Here is an 18,542-nt window from a genome sequence, read left to right on the forward strand (position 1 = left end):
GACAGGCGGCAAAGCTTGGGGTCCATCCCCAAACTAAGCATGCTCTGCATATAGGCTTTGGGGACTAACCAAGGTCCCTCCTGTCATTATTCTAGATGAGAAACGGAGGGGCAAAGGCAGGGGCAGAGGGCAGGTAATAAACAATTAAGCACCTACTGTGTACCAGGGACTGTGCTAAGTGCTGGGGATAAAAGAGAGAGAAAAGATATTCTTACAATCCAATGGATCAGGCAAACAAATGGATAAAAACAAGCTACATGGAAGGGAAGCACTTAACATGGGGAAGGGACAAGAATGAGGAGGAGGCAGGAAGGCAGGAAGTGGGATTTTAGCAGGAACTTCAGTAGTTGGGGTTGAGGTGGGAGAACAATCCAGGCAAGGGGAGCGACCAGAGGAGAGGCCCAGAGCTGAGAAGGCGTGCTGGGGAGTGAGATTTAGACTGAAAAGATAGGAGGGGGCTGCTCAGGAAGGGCTTTGAATGCCAAATAGCATTTTGTGTTTGTTCCTAAAGGTGACAGGGAGCCACTGGAGTTTGCTGGGGGAGAGGGGGCAGGTAGGGGAGTAACATGGCCAGATTTGAGCTTTAGGAAAATCACTTGGGTTACACTGACAATTGAATTGAATATTAGAACTTATCCATTTGATTACATGCCAAAGGTATACAAGCCTATGGAATTCTGGAGGCCCGGATCCGGCTCTTGGGCCTGACCTGCAGACACATTGTCCCTGGGCACCTGTGCTCCCATGGCCTCATCCCAAGCCCATACTCTCGAGCTTCCGGGTGGGGGATTCAAGCAGGCTTGATCTCAGCCTTTGCCCAAATGCTTCCCTTACGTCTCACTGCCCTGGATGCCCAGGAACTGTCACAGAGCTCCCAGACTGGCTTATTGTGTGTTTGCTTTTAAAGAAAATAACCAGCTGCTATAAAATTTCAGAGGACCAAAGAGGCAACAGAAAGGCCCTTGCTGGGTGTGAGCAGGGGTCAGTCAGCAGGGCATCGAGGGCAACTCATGCTGTGGAAGCGGCAGAAAAAGTGGACCTGCGGGTCTGGAGGGGGGGTGAGCCGGAGGCGAAGAGCGCTGTCCTGTCCCCCCAGACACATCCTACAGGCCAGAGCCCTCCTCTGCTGGGAGAGTCTGGACCGAGCATTCAAAGACATCAAGAAGGGGCGGCTGGGCTGGACCCGCTCCTCCTGGACAGAGCATTTAAACTCAGCAAATAGAAAGAAACAACAAAAACCCTAAGAAGGCATTATCAGCATAGAAATTTATTTGAATTGAAAATAATGTGGTTTATTTATTTAGAGTAACATAATAATCATCTAAAGTAAATATACATTGTTAACCTAGCAGTAGGCCCTAAAGATGCCGTTCTTTTGATGTCCAAAAATGCTTGAAAAAAATATACAAGGAAACAAAAAGTTTAAAAATCGGTTCACAGTATATGGAGGCTTTACTGGAAGGGGCAGGGACGCACACATACACAGACAGACAAAGATATTGTAACTAAGTCCAAATTGGAAAATACTTAATAACAAGTTTTTACTTAATTTTATCAACTCCTTGGAACAAAAAAAAATCAGTAATCTTATAAACCTAAGAGAAACCATATGTTTAAGAAGACAAACATATCAGGTAGGTGAGTGGGTAGGGACAGGAAAAGGGAAGTTGCTCTTCTTGCTTCCTCAGGCTACCCATTTTGTCCCTGTCCCTATAATTATATCTCTTTCTCCCCACAAAGATTTTATTTTGGTGAAAATTAATTGAGAGCAGGCTTATTTGTAAAATGAAGTGACTAATAACCCAGCTGAAGTAAACAAAGATTCAGCTGACTTTGTCCAAGGTAATAATCTGGGGGTGACAAAAATATTTTTAAAAAATTTTTTTAAGTTTAGTATTGCTTTGGTGTGCCTCTGATGGTGGCCCTTAAAGGATGAGAATATTTAATTATGATGCAGTCACTAAATAAACTAAAAAGAATAAGCAGTTTTTAAAAAATGGATGAGAAAAGTTCCTAGACCTAGATCATTGTGACCTACACAATCAAAAGCAGACAGGTCTATGAAAGATAGTGATGGAGACCTTGGAGCAGATCCACTGACGGGGGGAGGCTCCCAGAAAGCTTTGGGTTTCAACCAGCACCTGCTGCCGCAGCCAGCTCACAAGTTCTCTTCCTCCCGCAGAAACTGGAAGACCGAGGAGAAGTCTTTGCGGGCATAGCCCTTGGCACACATCATCCTATAGATCTGGTGGGACATGCCCCCGAGAAGGATTGGGCTTTTTGTGCTGGTAGCAGAGTCCTGTGCCAACCCCAGATCCTGAAACCAAACAGCAAAGATAGGGGGGACGTTAGCTTAGCAGAGGGCCGGGGGGCATCAAGGGCAGAAAACAAAGGGATCTAAATGACATAGGTGATGTAACTGAGAATGTTTGATTTAAAATGTGTTTCCCCTTCAAACTGCAGTAAGACAGCTCAAAAGCAGAACTGAGATTTTTTTACTTTTATTTCTTTCAATTCTAATGTTTTTCCCAAAATTTAAAAAAGAATTATATCACCCATAAGATTGGCAAAGATAATCCAGAAAAAGAAAAGGGGTGAGGAAAATGACAGACGTTAGATGTTCTGTGGGAAGGTAGACACATGAAAGTACTATTGGAGAAAATTTTAGTTTAGAACTGTGAGTATAGCAAATATTATATAATATTTGCTATATATTATACAATAGCATTTTTAAAAAAAAATTATGAACTTAACAAAGAAAAAGAAACAGAATAAATATGTTCACAAATACTAGAAAGAGAAAAAAGGATTGTGTATAAAAGTATGAGTTTGTTTTGTGTACAGATTTTTTAAAAATATATTTTATACTGAATATAGCACTAACCACATTGCCCTGATGGACTGTGTTGAACTTCTGCTCTCTTCTGGGAATTTTAAAAATGTTCCACTAATGCTTTTTTTTCTTTTCTTCCTTTTTAAAAAAAGTCATCATCACTACCACCATCACCATCCCCTCCAAATAAAAGTATTCTTTACAAGAAATAAGTTAAGTCAGCAAAATACATTTATACAGTCATCACATCTGAAAATGTACATCTCCTTCTGCTCTTAAAGTCCATCACTACCATGGGTAAGAAAATAGGATTCATCACTGGTTTTCTGAAGTCTTGATTGGCAACTACACAGATCAGAATTCTTTCAAATGGGTTTCCTTTACAGTGTTGTAGTCACTGAATAAATTATTCTCCTGGTTCTCTCTGCATCAGTTCATACAAATCTTCTCCCTAAGTTTGTCCCTTTCATAATTTCTTAGGACATAAAAATTTATTTCACTATATTCAGATGCCATAATTTGTTTAATCATTCTCTGGCTGATGGGTATCCATTTTGCTTCCAGTTCTCTAATCTAACAAAAAGTGCTATCAAAAATATCTTTATACATATGAGTTCTTTTCATCTGCTTTTGGGCTGGGGGGCTAAATGCTTCATATTGATACTTATGAGTCAAGGGGTTTTACAGAATGTGACATTTGGGGTACAGTTCTAAAATGTTTTTCTCCAGTAATACTTTTATGTGTCTACCTTCCCACAGAGCTTCTAATGTATGTCATTTTCTTCACTCCTTTTCCTTTTCTGGGTTATCTTTGCCAATCTTATGAGTGGTGAGTTAAAATCTTAGTGTTATTTTAATTTGTATTTTCTTTTTATTATTGACTTGAACTATTTCTTAGATATGGTTTTTATAGTCTTGTTCCCTTGTTTAGGGAACTGTTGGTATGCTTTAAAAATTTTTAATATTCTTAATTTAAAATGCCAAATAAAATTAGGATTTCCACATATAGTAGAATAGAAAAAAAGATTGTGCATGAAACAGCAAATTTCTATGTTGTATAGCTTGCCTTTCTTTTAAATTCAACATGTAACTTTGAAAGTTGTCCTGTATTTCTATGTCTTTTGGCCTTTCTCTTTTCTTCTGTGCATTAAAAATTTACTCATGACTAAATTTTTTCTCCTCTTTTGGCATTCTCATCCCTAACCCCCTTTCCCTTTTCACCTCATCCTCACTTAAATAAAAGAAAAAAATTATGCACAATCAAGCAAAACAAAACAAAACAAAACACTTTTCATTCATATTTGAAAATGTCTTATCCTGTGTCTTGAGTCCATCGTTTGGAGGTGGGCAGCATGCTTCATCAGTCAATGACAGTTCAAAGATGTCTGTCTTTATTATGTTCTTTATGAAAATTCTACCATATTTTATACATCACAGTTTATTCAACCATTCCCCAACTAATGGGAATACAGTTTCCACTTTACAACAAAAAGAGCTTCTAAATATTCTTGTACAGACGAGTTGACTGGGGTAGACAGACCTACTGGTGGTACTGCTGAGTCAAAGGATATGGACAGATTGTGACTTTTCAAGCATAGTTACAACTTGCTTTCCGGAAAGTTGGGGAAACAATGTTTACAGCAAGTGTCCCTGATAAAGACATCGTTCTCTAACATACAGGAAACCGATTCAAATTTATCAGAATGCAGTCATTCCCCCAATTGATAAATGATCAAATGATATGAGCAGGCAGTTGTCAGATGAAGAAATCAAAGCTCTCTGTAGATACAGAAATGCTATAACTTACCATTAATTACAGAAATGCATATTACAACAGCTCTGAAACATACTTCATACCTATCAGGTTGGCAAATGTGACAGCAAAGGCAAATGATAAATGCTGGAGAGGATGTGGGGAAACTGGGACGTTAATGCGACTGTTGGTAGAGTCGTAAACTGAGCCAATCCTTCTGGAGAGCCATTTGGAATTATGCCCAAAGGACAATCAGTGATTTTGGAATACCACCACTAGGTCTATATCCCAAAGAGAGCATAAAAAAGAGAAAAGAACCGTTAGATACCAAAATATTTATAGTAGCTCTTTTTGTGGCGGCAAAGAATTGGAGATAGGTGGCACAGTGGATAGAGCACCAGCCCTGAAGTCAGGAGGACCTGAGTTCAAATCTAGTCTCAGACACTTAACACTTCCTGGCTGTGTGACCTTGAGCAAGTCACTTAATCCCAGTTGCCTCAGCAAAAAAAAAAAAAAAAAAGAATTGGAGATTGAAGGGGAAACCCATTCATTGAGGAATGGCTAATTAATTTTGGTATGTGAATGGAATGTGTTGATCAGTAGGTAGATTTCAGAAAAATCTGGAAAGACATCACTGATACAAAGTGAAGAGACCATTGTATACAGTATCGACAATATTTCTCAATGATCAACTATGACTGACTTAGATCTTCTCAGCAATGCAATGATCCAAGACAAGTCCAAAAGAATTATGATGGAAAATGCTATTCACATCCAGAGAAAGAACTGATGGAGTCTGAACAGAGATCAAATTTACTATAGAAATAGGTTTTATATAATTGCACATATATAACCTATATCAAACTGCTTTTTCTGTTTTAGAGAGGGGGAGAACAGGGAGGGAGGGAAAAATTTGAAAATTTATATAAATTTTATTAATTTTAATTTTATAAAATTTTACATAAAAATATTAATAATTGTATTTATATGTAATTGGGGGAAAAAACTACTATCAACCCAAACAGATTGCTTCCCAGAATGGCTAGAACAAACAACTCCTCTAAACAGCTATAAGGATTACCATTTTCCTATAGTCCTCTAACAATTGTCATTTTTTTTTTTTTACCAATTTTTACCAATCTGATAATTATGAGGTAGAACTTTAGAGTTATTTTAATTTGTGCTTCTCTAGTTATTAATGATTTGGAGCATTTTATATCATTATTAACAGTTTGGATTTCCTTTTTTTTTAAAACCATTTATCTGAAATACTAGAGGGGATGTGGGAAAACTTGGACACTAATGCATTATTGATGGAGTTGTGAAATGATCCAACCATTCTGGAGAGCCATTTGGAACTATACCCAAAAGACTATCAAACTATGTACACCTTTTGTCCAACAGTGTCACTATTGGGTCTTCATCCCAAAGAAATCAAAAAAGAGAGAAAAGGACCCACAAGCACAAGAATGTTTGTAGCAGCCCTTTTTGTGGTGGGAGAGAACTGGAAATGGAGTAGATGCCCCCAAGCTGGGGAATGGCTGAATAAATTCTGGGATATAAAAGTAATGAAATATTTTTGTCCTATAAAAAATGATGAATGAGCTGATTTTAGGAAGGGCCTGGAAAAAAATTACACGAACTGATGCTGAGCGAATAAGCTGATTTTAGAAAGACCTGGAAATATTTATAGGAACTGATGCTGAGCGGAACAAGCAGAATCAAGTGTACATAGTATACAATAACAGCAAGAATGTGTAATAATCAACTAGGAAAGACTTGGTTCTTCTTAGTAGTTCAGTGATCCAAGACAATCCCAATAAACTTGGAATGGAAAATGGCATCCACATCTAGAGAGAGAACTATGGAGACTGAATGTAAATCAACACATGCTGTATTCATTTTTTTTTTCTTTTTCTTGTTTTTTTTTTTTAATCTTACGTTTTTTCCCTTTTGTTCTGATTTTTCTCTCCCAACATGATTCCTAAGGAAATATGCAAAAAAATACACATGTATAACAAAAAATAAGTTGGTTTTTTATGTGTAACTAAGGAAAATAAAAAGGTTTTAAAAATGTTTGTAGCAGCTCTTTTTGTGGTGGCAGAGAACTGGAAATTGAGTAGATGCCCATTAATTGGGGAATGGCTGAATAAGTTCATAGGATATGAAAATAATGGAATATTTTTCTTCTATAAAAAAATGATGAATAAGCTGATTCTAGGAAGAGCCTGAAAAAAATTACATGAACTGATGCTGAGTGAAACAAGCAGAACCAGGAATATATAGTACAAGATAACAGCAAGATTGTGTGATGATCAGTTATGATAGATTTCATTCTTCTCAGCAGTTCAGTGATCCAAGGCAATCCCAATAAACTTTAGGTGGAAAATGCTACCTGCATTTAGAGAGAACTATGGAGACCGAATATAAATTAACACAAGATATGTTCACTTTTTTCTTTTTTTTTTCTTGTGGTTTTTTCCTTTTCTTATTTTTCTCTCCAACATGATTCATATAAAAATATGTAAAAAATGAATGTACATATATAACAAAAATGTTGTTTTACATGTAACTGGAGAAAAGAAAAGTGTATTTGTGGGCAAAAAAGAAAAAAAGAAAACCATTTATCTATGGAAGAACTGCTCTTGTTTTTATGTTTTAATCAGTTCCAAATATATTTTGGAAATTAAACCTTTACTGGAGAAATTTGCTTCAAAGATTCCTTCCTCCCTGTTCATTGTTTCTCTTCTAACTCAAACTTGATTTCATTAGTACAAAAACCTTTACAATTAATGTAATCAAAATTCTCCATTTTATTTTCTGTGTTCCTCTGTATCTTTTGTTTAATCAAGAACACCACCTCCATCCCCAACCCATAGTCATGAAAAGGCTTTTTTTTCTTCTATTTTTTAAGGAATAAATTAATATGGCTTTGAGATGTCTGATTTCAACCTAATTTTTTTCCTACTATCTCCCTTTAACAGTTTAACTTCTCTTTTGCACTGTTTGGGAATTTCTGTTGTTGTTTCATGTTATCTGGGGAATCGATAGAATTTTTTTTCATTAGAAATGTATTTGCTCATTTTCCTTCAAACCATAAATATTTTTTCCTGTATATTATAGCTTTAAAGAATGTTTTGCTTATTTTTCCTTTTAAAAAAAGGAAAAAATTAATATATACATCATTTATCCATATGAAACTCACTGTTGTACATGGTGGGAGATACTGGACTAAAATTGATTTATCTTAGGCTGCTTTCCAATTTTATCAGCAACCTCTTATAAACAATGAGTCTTTACCCCAGCAGCATGCACCATTGGGCTTATCAAAAATTACATTATCATGTTCTAATGTTTTGGGATCATGTGTACCTGATTAATTTTCTCTTTTAATCAACACAAAGTTGTTTTGATGAGTTCTGCTTTGTTGTGCAGTGAGAGATACGGCCCTGCTAAGTTCCCTTGCTTCCCACTTTGTTTCAATAATTTCCTTTGAGACTATTGACCTTTTCTTCCTCCAGATGAATTTTATAATTATTTTATCTATTTATATAAAGTAACTGGTACATTACCAAAACACTAAGTTAATTAAGTTATTGTCATTTTAATTATATTGGCATTGCCCAACCATGAGCAATTAATATCTCTCCCATGATTTAATTAAGCCTCCTTTTATTTCTCTAAAGATGATTTTGCAATTGTATTCATATAATTTCTATGTTTTATTTTGAAAACATTTTTAACAATCTCTTATAGTTGGATTTTGTTAGTAATCTGCTACTTTATTAATATTACTGTTCTAATTACTTTTAAAATTAAGTTTCTAGGATTTCCTAAGTAAAATTGTTTTTATTGTTTGCAAAAAGCACTAATTTTTTTTTTGCATATTGCCTATGCCTAAGCCCTTAATTTCTTTTTTCTTGTCTTACTGCTATGTTTAGTATTTCCAGAACTATATCAAATGATATAGGTTATGGTAGATATTCTTGTTTCTTTGATTGGAGGAATGCTGCTTGGAGAATAAAACTTCTTCAAAAGCCAACTTTTCATTTATTACCAGCTGTACTGCTAGGTTTCAGTTCTATAGTCACCACACTCTTGCCATCCTTCTTTTCATTTTCCTTTTTTTTGTATTGTTTACCCCATTAGAGCGTAAGCTCCTTGAGGACACGAATTGGAGTTTTTTTTCTCATTTGTTACTGTTTAGCACATTGTCTGGCACTTAGAAAGTGCTTAATAAATATACACTGTATTATGGTGCTTAAAGTCTGATTTTACTTCATTATAGAAAAAAGAAATTGATATTATTTACCTTATTAAGAAAAGAGCAATATATCCTATGATTTTTACTTCTTTTTTCTATTACAAATAATCACTGTATTTATTGGTTTTGTTATTAATATGGTTTATTTTGTTTGTTTTCCTAAAAACTAAATCTCGGTATAAATTCAAAATAAACATTATGTATAATCTCTTTAATATGTTGCTTTATACTTTTTCAAAAATATACTCAATATTTTTGCATCAATATTTATTAGAGATATTGATCATCAGTTTTGTTTGCTTTATCTCTGTCTTAAGAATGAGGAACATATTTGCCTCATAGAGTTTAAAAGAAGCTTTCTTCTCCTATTTTTGCAAACAATTTATATAACACAACAGAGTGAATTTTTCTTTGAGTATCTGATAGAATTAACTACTAAATTCTATTACTGTTATTTTTCCTCTTTGGGAACTTACTTGAGCTTGTTCAAGATTATGTTATTTAAATTCTCTCTTTCCTGATTTATTTTAATCTGGACAGTTTACATTTTTAGAAATAATCATCTGTTTACCTTAACTTATCAGTTTTGTTGGCATGTAACTGAGCAAAAGAGTTTTAATACTTTTTTTTTTTACCTCTTTATCTGCTATGAATCCTTATTTTTCTCTTTTAATTTTGACAATCTGAGTTTTTTTTTGGGTGGGGGAGAATTAAAGATCAAATTAGCTTACATTTTGCCTATCTCATTAGCTTTTTAAAAATTATCTCTTAGTTTTATGTCTTGATATAATGGGTTTTGCTTTCAATTTTATTGATTTCTTCCTTGATATTCAGAATCTGTGTTTAAGTGCTTTAGCTGAGGTTTTTGATTTGTTGTTTTTTGCTAGTTTTTAGCCATATGCCCAATTGTGCTTTTTCTTTCTTGTGTGATTAAAATATTTGGAAATACTGGGTGTCACAAAGAAGAAGAATGGAAAGAATACAAAGCAATATGGATATAATAAGTTACAAATGGAATGCTTCCCGTATTGGTAGTCACTGTGATCTAAGAAACTGGAAGAGAGTTATAGAAAGTCCAGAAAATGGCAACTAAATTGATTAGGGGAATATTTAAAAGTACTTAAAACTAAAAAAACATATGTCTATTCTGCTCAGGCAAAAGGGTAATTGGTAAACTAGCTAATCAGAAGCTTAATACATTTTCTTTGCCGAGGCAAATTCTTTATTTGCTCAAGACACCATAACTTTAGTCTGTGTGGACTTCCTGAAACTCTCTACAATTTACCAAAACAAAAAGATAATTCACTTAGTTAGGGTGTATCCTTGCTAAACAATCTTCTCTCATGATAAAAAGTGGAGAGCATCCCTCTTCCACTTTTTCCTTTCCTCAGCCACCCCCAACTTCCATTCCTGAAACAGAAACTTGTAGGCGTTAAAAAAAAAAAAAAAAAAAAAAAAAAAAAAAGCAGCAAGGCACTCTGGACAACAATCCTGACAGAGGCTCTGGTCCTTGGCCATTGAGCCCGAGCCCTTCATTTTACTGAGATCACCTCTACAGAAAGTCTACATGGCCGAATCTGCACCCAGCTCTTCTCTCTTGGTTTCAGTCTCTGGCAGCATTTCCCAAAGAGATCTCCAGGACTCCACGAGTCCCACACCGGCTGCCTGACATTCACGGCAGACAGCCATTACCTTGTGCCTGCAGCCCAGCAGATATAGGAGGTGACTGGTTTTTGTATAGCAGCTGCTGCAAACTAGGGTTAGACAAGCCCGGCTCATGACAGCCAAATTAAGAATATTCTTTCAGGTTGAAACTAGGAAAGATGCTTATAACATGGGTGCAGAGGCCTAAGTAAGGGCTTCTTGAAAAGTGAATTCAGAGTTGATAGAACAGGTGCCCCAAAAGAAAGAATGTCTTTAATACAATTTTTCAGGGGCTAAGAAATATGTAATAGAGGCCCTCACAGACCCATTTCTACTTAACAAAAAAGAGAATTTTATTTCGAGAATTAAGAGAATTTTATATTAATTTTGGAGGACTCTTCTTCTTTAAAATGTACTTCTAAGGTCAATATAGAGGTTGGAAATTTTATGTGTTTAAAAAAAATCAATGTTCACTACTCTCATTCTATGCATTTGATTTATACATAGTTTTAGAAAACAGCACAAAATTTTGCCAGATTATGTTAAAAACAAACTCAAGAACAAAATAAAACAAAAGCTCTTGGCAGTCTCTTCTAGTAAAGTATATTAGCAGTAAAGAGAATACACTTAGCATTTTCCTACCCCTCTGGAATAAATTCTTACTCATTCCTGGTAAGGAGAAGAAAGGTAATTTCCAAGGTTGAAATAAAAAGTGATTTTGTTGCTTGAGAAATATATGAAGGAGAGGGATAGATTTTGTTAAAGTAAAAAAACTAAGAATAAGATAAAAGGGATTTAAAGATTAGCTCTCTATTAAATGTACAGTACCTTGGCCATAAGCACTGTTCCAAATCCACCCTGGTAATTATTCGCAGAAGGTACTCCATCCATTACCCCTGGCACCGGATTGTAAGTGTCACTTGACCAACAACGACCAGAGCTCATATTTAGAATTTTTGCCAACAGTTTTGGGTCAAGACCTAACCTGTCAAAGGTCAAAGAAAAGAAGTGTTAAATGTCAAAATGTGCAAGACATGGGTGACTTGTTTTACATATGACGACAAGGTGCCATTTCTCTCCCATTTATTACATGCCTTGGAAAACAAAAGAGTATTGATATTAGAAGTAGGCAATTCTGTCTTAAATTACAGGGACTCAAGCTAGCTGGTAAGCAGTAATATTTCAGACGTAGGACCTTCTGTATTTAATGAGAACATTTTGCCCCATATTGCTTTTTAAAATAAATATTGCCTAACACGGTTTTTGTGTGCTTGCTTGCTTATTGCAAGCACAGGTTCTTCTGGTCTTTGGGTCATCAATTACATCTATGTACTTCATAAAAAATTTTAAATCAAAATGAGCATCTTTAACATTTAAATTCTATATATGCTGCTCATAACTAAAATATTTAAAAATGATACACTGGCAAATAAATGATGCATCATGGTAGTGGTATACGTGTGGATGCATTTATATGTGTGTTTATTCTTTTTGTTTTCCAGAGAATAAATGCAAGAGATGTGCCACAAACCGTAAAAGAATCTTAAAAGAAATTATCTTGTGAAAGAAGACATTTCCTGTTGTATATTGCTGAAAACTATTTATTTATTAAATCTTCATTAAGAAATCTTGCTTATGAAGCAAGTCTGCACAGTTGTGACATATGTTATCTATTCAGAGACATGCATTATAGTTCTGGGTCAGCTGCTGATGAGGTCACTGATCCTGATAAAACAAAGCTTGTCCGAGCAGAAACATCATTTGTCCTAATGCTGGGCTGACGGTGTAAATGGCTGCTCCATGTGGACTTTAAAGAAAATAGAATCAAAATACGGTATTGTTGGGAGGATAAGTATTTTTACACAGCTGGAGGAACATATTTTTGTTAAGTATCATTCATTCAAGTTTCAAATAATAGTTTCTACAGACGACTTAGCTACTTCTTTAATCTAAAGTTGTTGCAAAGAATTGCTATGAAATATTCTACTCTCACTCAGAACCAATGTCTTCTAAGAACAAAAATAATAACTTTACGACACAAAGGTAGATCAAGATTTTAAAAATATAAGCATATTTATTTTGTTCGCCATACTTTTTATATGAAAGCAAAGAGGGGAGCTTTTAAAGAGAAACTGATTAAACATTAAATTCAGCAAAATCCTTTACAATACTGGCCCTGGAAGTCTGTTAGCAACTCTGTTAGAGGTAAATGTAATCCAGGGAACATGATTTGATTCCTGATATATCCAAAGTTATAGATAAATGTGTTAAAACAGGAGAGCATACTGAGCACTTATGTATTTTAAAGAGGCGTATAATAAATGTAATGGATTAAATGAGACTAATCTTAATTGGAATTCACCTGCAGACTGAACGAATTCCAATTGTTTTTCATCTTTTCTGAATTCGTTTTGATTTTATAAGACATTGTAAGAGATCGAAAGGATTTGTATCATATGAATGTGAGTACTGTGCTTTAACCAACATCAAGCTACTTAGGCAAATAAGATAAACGTTGCTAGGGGAATAAATGCAAAAATACAGGTTGCTGATGAGCTAATTTGCTTTAACTATAACTAAATATTTTCTAAATACAAATCATTCTAATTTAATATTACTCTTAATTCAGGTACCTTTAACATCTAAAGAGCTGCCTTCCTCCTGCCACTGGAGATAAAATCAAGGGACTGGCTAGTCTAAAATTCATTTTCACCTACTTCAGCATATTGCTAGTCCTCTTTAAAACATCACAGGTAACACTGAGCAGACGCTAAGCACTAAGTGAAATTCATGCTCACTGGAAGTAATGCTCCCATCCCCGATTACCCTTCTCCCCCCTAAGAGGTCCAAGCATCTTATTCTCAGTAAGTAACCCTGCTTGCTCTACTCCATTCTTTGAGCAAACACATTGCTACAAATTTTAAAATGTTTTTCTAAACAAAGAATGTTGCTCCTGAGAAGGACTCTTCAGGGGGAAAAATTAAGCGTGATTTCAGTGATAATTTTAAACCTGCACTTTCTGAACTTTGATGCTCTTCACTAGATCAATTCCCTTCAGAAAACTGCTCCTCTTCCTGTTTTCCCCCTTCATCAGAGCAAGCACATCATTAAGAAGCACAAGTTAGGAGCGTTTTGCATTTCATCTTCCTGAGGATTCGTCCAATGGTACATGTATAACTGACAGTTAAAACTAGACACGATATTAAAATCAGTTCCTGAAGTCCTCTGTCTTCCTCTGGGCCCGAGGCTTGTAATGGTCTGAAACCAGCCAGAATATACAGTAATTGTCATTCAGCGAGAGTCTCCGAGAACGTCATGCTTCACTGGAGAAGACTGAGTTTCCATTTGAAATCAACAAATTAATCCAAGACAGGTATCTGAAAGGGCAAGTTTAATAGGAAGCCGCTACTGGGCTCTCAACCATGATAAAATGTTATTGCTGTTTCCCTGTAAATTGGCTGGGAACATATGATGCTCTCTGCATAAGAGCTCTGCGGCCGTTCACCAGATAGACCGCTCGAGCCGTCAGAATGATGACGGGCTGTCAGTCCCCATAATAACTTGCCGCTGGACGCAGCGCGAGCAGCCACGTGTGCGCCTGCGTGCCGGCGACTTTACAATTGCTGAAACATCCTCTGAAAAAAGCATCCGATGCCCCGCTCGCAGCTCTCCTGCTTCCTCAAGAAGCATCGCTGTGTCACAGCTATTCCGCTTTAAAAGCCAAGAGTCTCAAATGAGACGAGGAAGGGAGGCTGCCGATGCACCAAGGGTGACAAATTAAAATCTGCGCAGCCTCTGCCGTGCCCCAAGCCCAGGCTTTGAGGGCCCAAGGGCTGAGCTAATTGTGCTGGGCGGCTCCTCCCGTTTGGCCAGAAAAGCCAAACCTTCTACACCAACCAGAGAGCCGAGTTCTGGAGGGGATGCTTCACAGACGCGGAGCGGGGGCCACAGGCCTGAGCATCAATTACGTGCAGTTTATCTCGTGTGCAACGAATACTTACTGAGAACTTACACGGGTCATAAGAAATAAAAAGTAGACAGACCCTGTCCCTGACCTAGAGCGGCCCACAATCAAGTTAGTGAGAAAAGCAGGCTGGCTAGGTCTTGAGCAAGCCAGGTATTGTGCCTCAGTTTTCTCCTCTGGAAAATGAGCAAGTTGAACTAAAACATCTTTCTGTCCCCATCCATCTCTGGCCCCAACCTAGGATTCTATGCTAAGTATCATATTGAATCCAATGAAGGAAATAGTTGAGCACCTACAAGGATCAAAGCCATATGGAAAACTAGTAAATAAGCATCCTCTACGGTTAAATGTAGCATTCACCAGTCTTACAGCTTTTGAAGTAAAAAAAAATCACAATGTATTTTCTAGAAGTTACGTCAAACTTCTATTTTTTTGGGTGGCTTTATACAGGCCCTGTATAAAACATTGATTTTTTTACATAAGAAGCTCAAGTCAGTCACCTAAATTAACATGGAGTTTTTCCCAAAGAAATTCTCTTAAAAGGGGCAGCTACAGTTCCAATTGATCAAGGATGGACAGAAGCAGCTACACCCAAAGAAAGAACACTGGGAAATGAATATAAACTGCTTGCATTTTTGTTTTTCTTCCCGGGTTATTTCTACCTTCTGAATCCAATTCTCCCTGTGCAACAAGAGAACTGTTCGGTTCTGCACACATATATTCTATCTAGGATATACTGTAACCTATTCAACATGTAAAGGACTGCTTGCCATCCAGGGGAGGAGGTGAAGGGAGGGAGGGGAAAAGTCAGAACAGAAGTGAGTGCAAGGAATAATGTTGTAAAAAATTACTCAGCATGGGTTCTGTCAATAAAAAGTTATAATAATAAAAAAGGGGGGGCAGCTAGATGGCACAGTGGATAGAGCATCGGCCCTGAAGTCAGGAGAACCTGAGTTCAAATCTGGCCTCAGAAACTAAATACTTTCTATCTATATGACCTTGGCAAGTCATTTAACCCCAATTGCCTCAGAGAAAAGGAAGGGGGGGAAGGGGGAGGGAGGTTCTTAAAAACTGAAATTATGCATCACTATCTATTTGTAAAAGATGATCTTCATCAACACTACAGAAGTAGTGACTCTTAGAGGGATTTCAGATTACTCAAGGAACTTGAATTAAAAATTTTTTTAAACTTGAATTTTCTTTACATCCCCTCTATGGTTAATTCTGTTCATAGTTATTCATTATTTCAAAAAGCCAGTGTTCAATTTTAGATTCTGCTTTATGGTAACAACTAGGGACCCAAAATGGCAGGATAGGCTATGAGTAAGAGACAACTCCAGATTGCATTCTTGTGTTTTGATTTCTCATTTTTGATTGACATCATTTAAGCCGGATAATTGCGTTAAAGACCCAGCACATGATAAAGAAAAGGACATGTGAGAGAAGAGATTTACCAATCAATATCAAAGTAAAAATAAATGTTCTTGAATAGCAAATGAACTGTGCAGTTCATTAGAAATGCACATTTAAGAGGAACGAGCAACTCTACTTTTAAATGTTGACATTAAAACGCCCACTAGAAATGTATTCTTATTTTTATGAACAAAAAAGAGACAAAAACAACACATTTTCTCCAGCATGTATAGAATATAAATGGAGCTAAAGCACCCTGATGCTGCACTACTTTGGGGGAATTTACTACTTGGGAATTTATGCTCGTTGATGCCAATTTTCTCTTTCACCTTGCAAAGCTCTATAAATCCTGCCTGCTATCTATACTCTATTAGAGAACAATTCTGTCATTTTAAAACACGTCTGTAAACCATGGAGAAAAGACAATAGTAGAAGCACTCATATTTTAGTGCTTCCAAACCACTGAGAATCTCCTAAAGAAAATGGGATGAAAGATCTCAACATTTTGAAAAATGAGCTTGTGAATTATGTTACCAGGCAGCAATTCATTAACAAGAGCCGAGGCACCGGCAGCGCGCACACTATTTTCAACAGTTAAATAACACAAGTGAGCTTCTTCCCTCTGTCCACAGATGGGCCACATGCATGAGAAGGAGTGAATGTGCTACATTTCGTTTTGAAAAGCCTTTCGGCTACCCCGCTAGCATTTCTGCATTCAAATTTCCTCTCTCCATTGATTTTGTCACTGCATCAGCCTAATAGGGACAAGGGATGAGTTTTGCCTTATAAAAACTGAAAACCTTCAGTCTTTCTAAGGGCTTTCTCCCTCCTGCTTTTGCCCACTCCAATCAGCAAGGTCAAGGCTTCTTACTTCCCCCACGATGGCTTCATTCTTTCAACCAATATTTATTTATTGAGCGCCTACCACAAGAAATGCAATGGACTAGGTCTGTCAGGACAAAAATTAAACATGGGGAGAAACCCAAGTGGGGAAATAATCAATACCTGTGATACAAAGGGGCATAAAGATGGTAGATCCAGGTACGTATCTCTAGACATATGTATGTATAATATCTCATATTCATCTGTCCCTTTGGGGCCTACCCAGAGTGTTGCTACAGTACAGTACATTATCTTGTGTAATCCATAACTCTCATAACCCCGGGAGAGAATCTGGTCAAAGCCACAAACAGAGGGCCCAAGGCTAGACCTGGCCCTTTCTAATTTCAAGTCCTTGGAATTCTTCTTGCAGAGTTTCTCTTCTCAGCCTTGGGGACCCTTTTACCCACCTGGGCCTTTCTTCTCAGTCTTGGATCATCTTCCATCTCTTTGGTGAGCGGCCCCGAACCTCAGGCAAACACTCTCCCCTTGTTTCTCTCCTCTCTCCTAAGAAAATCTAATTTACTCACAGTCTGTCAAGTGCTGTTTCTAGGCAAACGGCTGCCAAATCTACTTATCCAGATGTAGCATCTTTGCTGAACTCTAATCCCAAACACCAACTGCAAGATGGATTTATCTACCCAGAGAGCCAAAACACGTCCAATCATGATTTCTTCCCCTAATCCAGACCAATTTCCAGGTTTCTAGGGAACTATCCTATTCCTAATCACCCAGATTTAGAACGTTCCTCTCTCACACACCCTCCACCGTACCCCCAAACACAACCCATCGTCAGGCAAGTCTAAACAATTATCCTCATCGTTCACAATCCATTCCCTTCTTCTGCCATGCTGGTTCAGACTCCTTGAGTCTCCTAATTGATCTTTCAGGGTCACCCTTTCCAATCCGCACTCCACACAGCTGCCAAAATGGCTTCCTACCACCCAATGCTATCCACCCAGTTGCCCCTCAACCTAAGTTAGAGTTGGCCATTGCTTTTTGGGAAGGCCATGACTTGATGTATTGGAAGCCAAGAAGAAAGCAGCAAGGGAAAGAAATGGAGCAAACTACCAGATGAAGACAGAAGAAAGAAAAGACACAGTGCAGGAGGAGTCCGAGGCAGAAGATAAAAACAAGAGAGATACAAGACATAAGATACTGATATAAAACATCATTCGGAGGTGATTCAAAGTAGCAGGTAGAGTCTACAGTTGTTTTTCTGGGAACCTCACTGACTGTAGTGTTCTGCTAACATATCTCTACTCTCTCAAAAAATTGTAACCTCATATTCTTCAACTTACTCATTTCCCATGAGCTGCAATCTACCTTAGACAAACACCAAGATCTTATCCTTGACTGTGACATCATCCATATGTGCAACATTTTCCATGTTAATGAATTCCGGAATCTCCTTATCTGAACCCAATTTTTTGGCATTCCACCTCTTCCCCAGACTGTTCTTCGTTCACCCCGTAGCTCCAACCCCTCAGCCCTGCAGTTCTTTCCTAGGTCATCCCCTCACACTCTTTCCCCCTCCCCATTAGGACCTTTTGGAGAACCATCTCATTCTCTTGAGCCCCTCGTCCCCTAATCATTCTGCCTATCATGTCCTAGAGGAAGCCATGTGGCTCAGTGAATGGAGCCTCAGAAACTTACTGTGTGCTCTGAGTCATTAAACTTACCCTTTGGTTGTTTGTCCTTTGTACTTGAAAAGTACTTGAAAAGTAGAGGGATTCCCCTGTAGTGCCATTCCCAGCAAATAAAGGGAACATTTTCAAAGATTAGCCCTGTT

At 37.2% G+C, this 18,542-nt stretch overlaps 1 protein-coding gene across 1 annotated transcript in view; it reads right to left on the minus strand.

Annotated features, from left to right (window-relative positions):
* Positions 1-1,247: 1,247 nt before the first annotated feature.
* The window catches only part of HIBADH (3-hydroxyisobutyrate dehydrogenase), a 142,697-nt gene continuing 125,402 nt past the window's right edge, over positions 1,248-18,542 (minus strand). Inside the window, exons 7-8 of the mRNA XM_051963357.1 lie at positions 11,323-11,479; positions 1,248-2,317 (exon numbers count right to left, since the gene is read on the minus strand). Of these exons, the coding sequence (XP_051819317.1) occupies positions 2,159-2,317; positions 11,323-11,479 (316 nt within the window). The 3' untranslated portion in view covers positions 1,248-2,158. The remainder of the gene's footprint in view (positions 2,318-11,322; positions 11,480-18,542) is intronic.

This window comes from Antechinus flavipes, chromosome 5 (genome assembly GCF_016432865.1).
Source record: "Antechinus flavipes isolate AdamAnt ecotype Samford, QLD, Australia chromosome 5, AdamAnt_v2, whole genome shotgun sequence".
Taxonomy (NCBI): domain Eukaryota; kingdom Metazoa; phylum Chordata; class Mammalia; order Dasyuromorphia; family Dasyuridae; genus Antechinus; species Antechinus flavipes.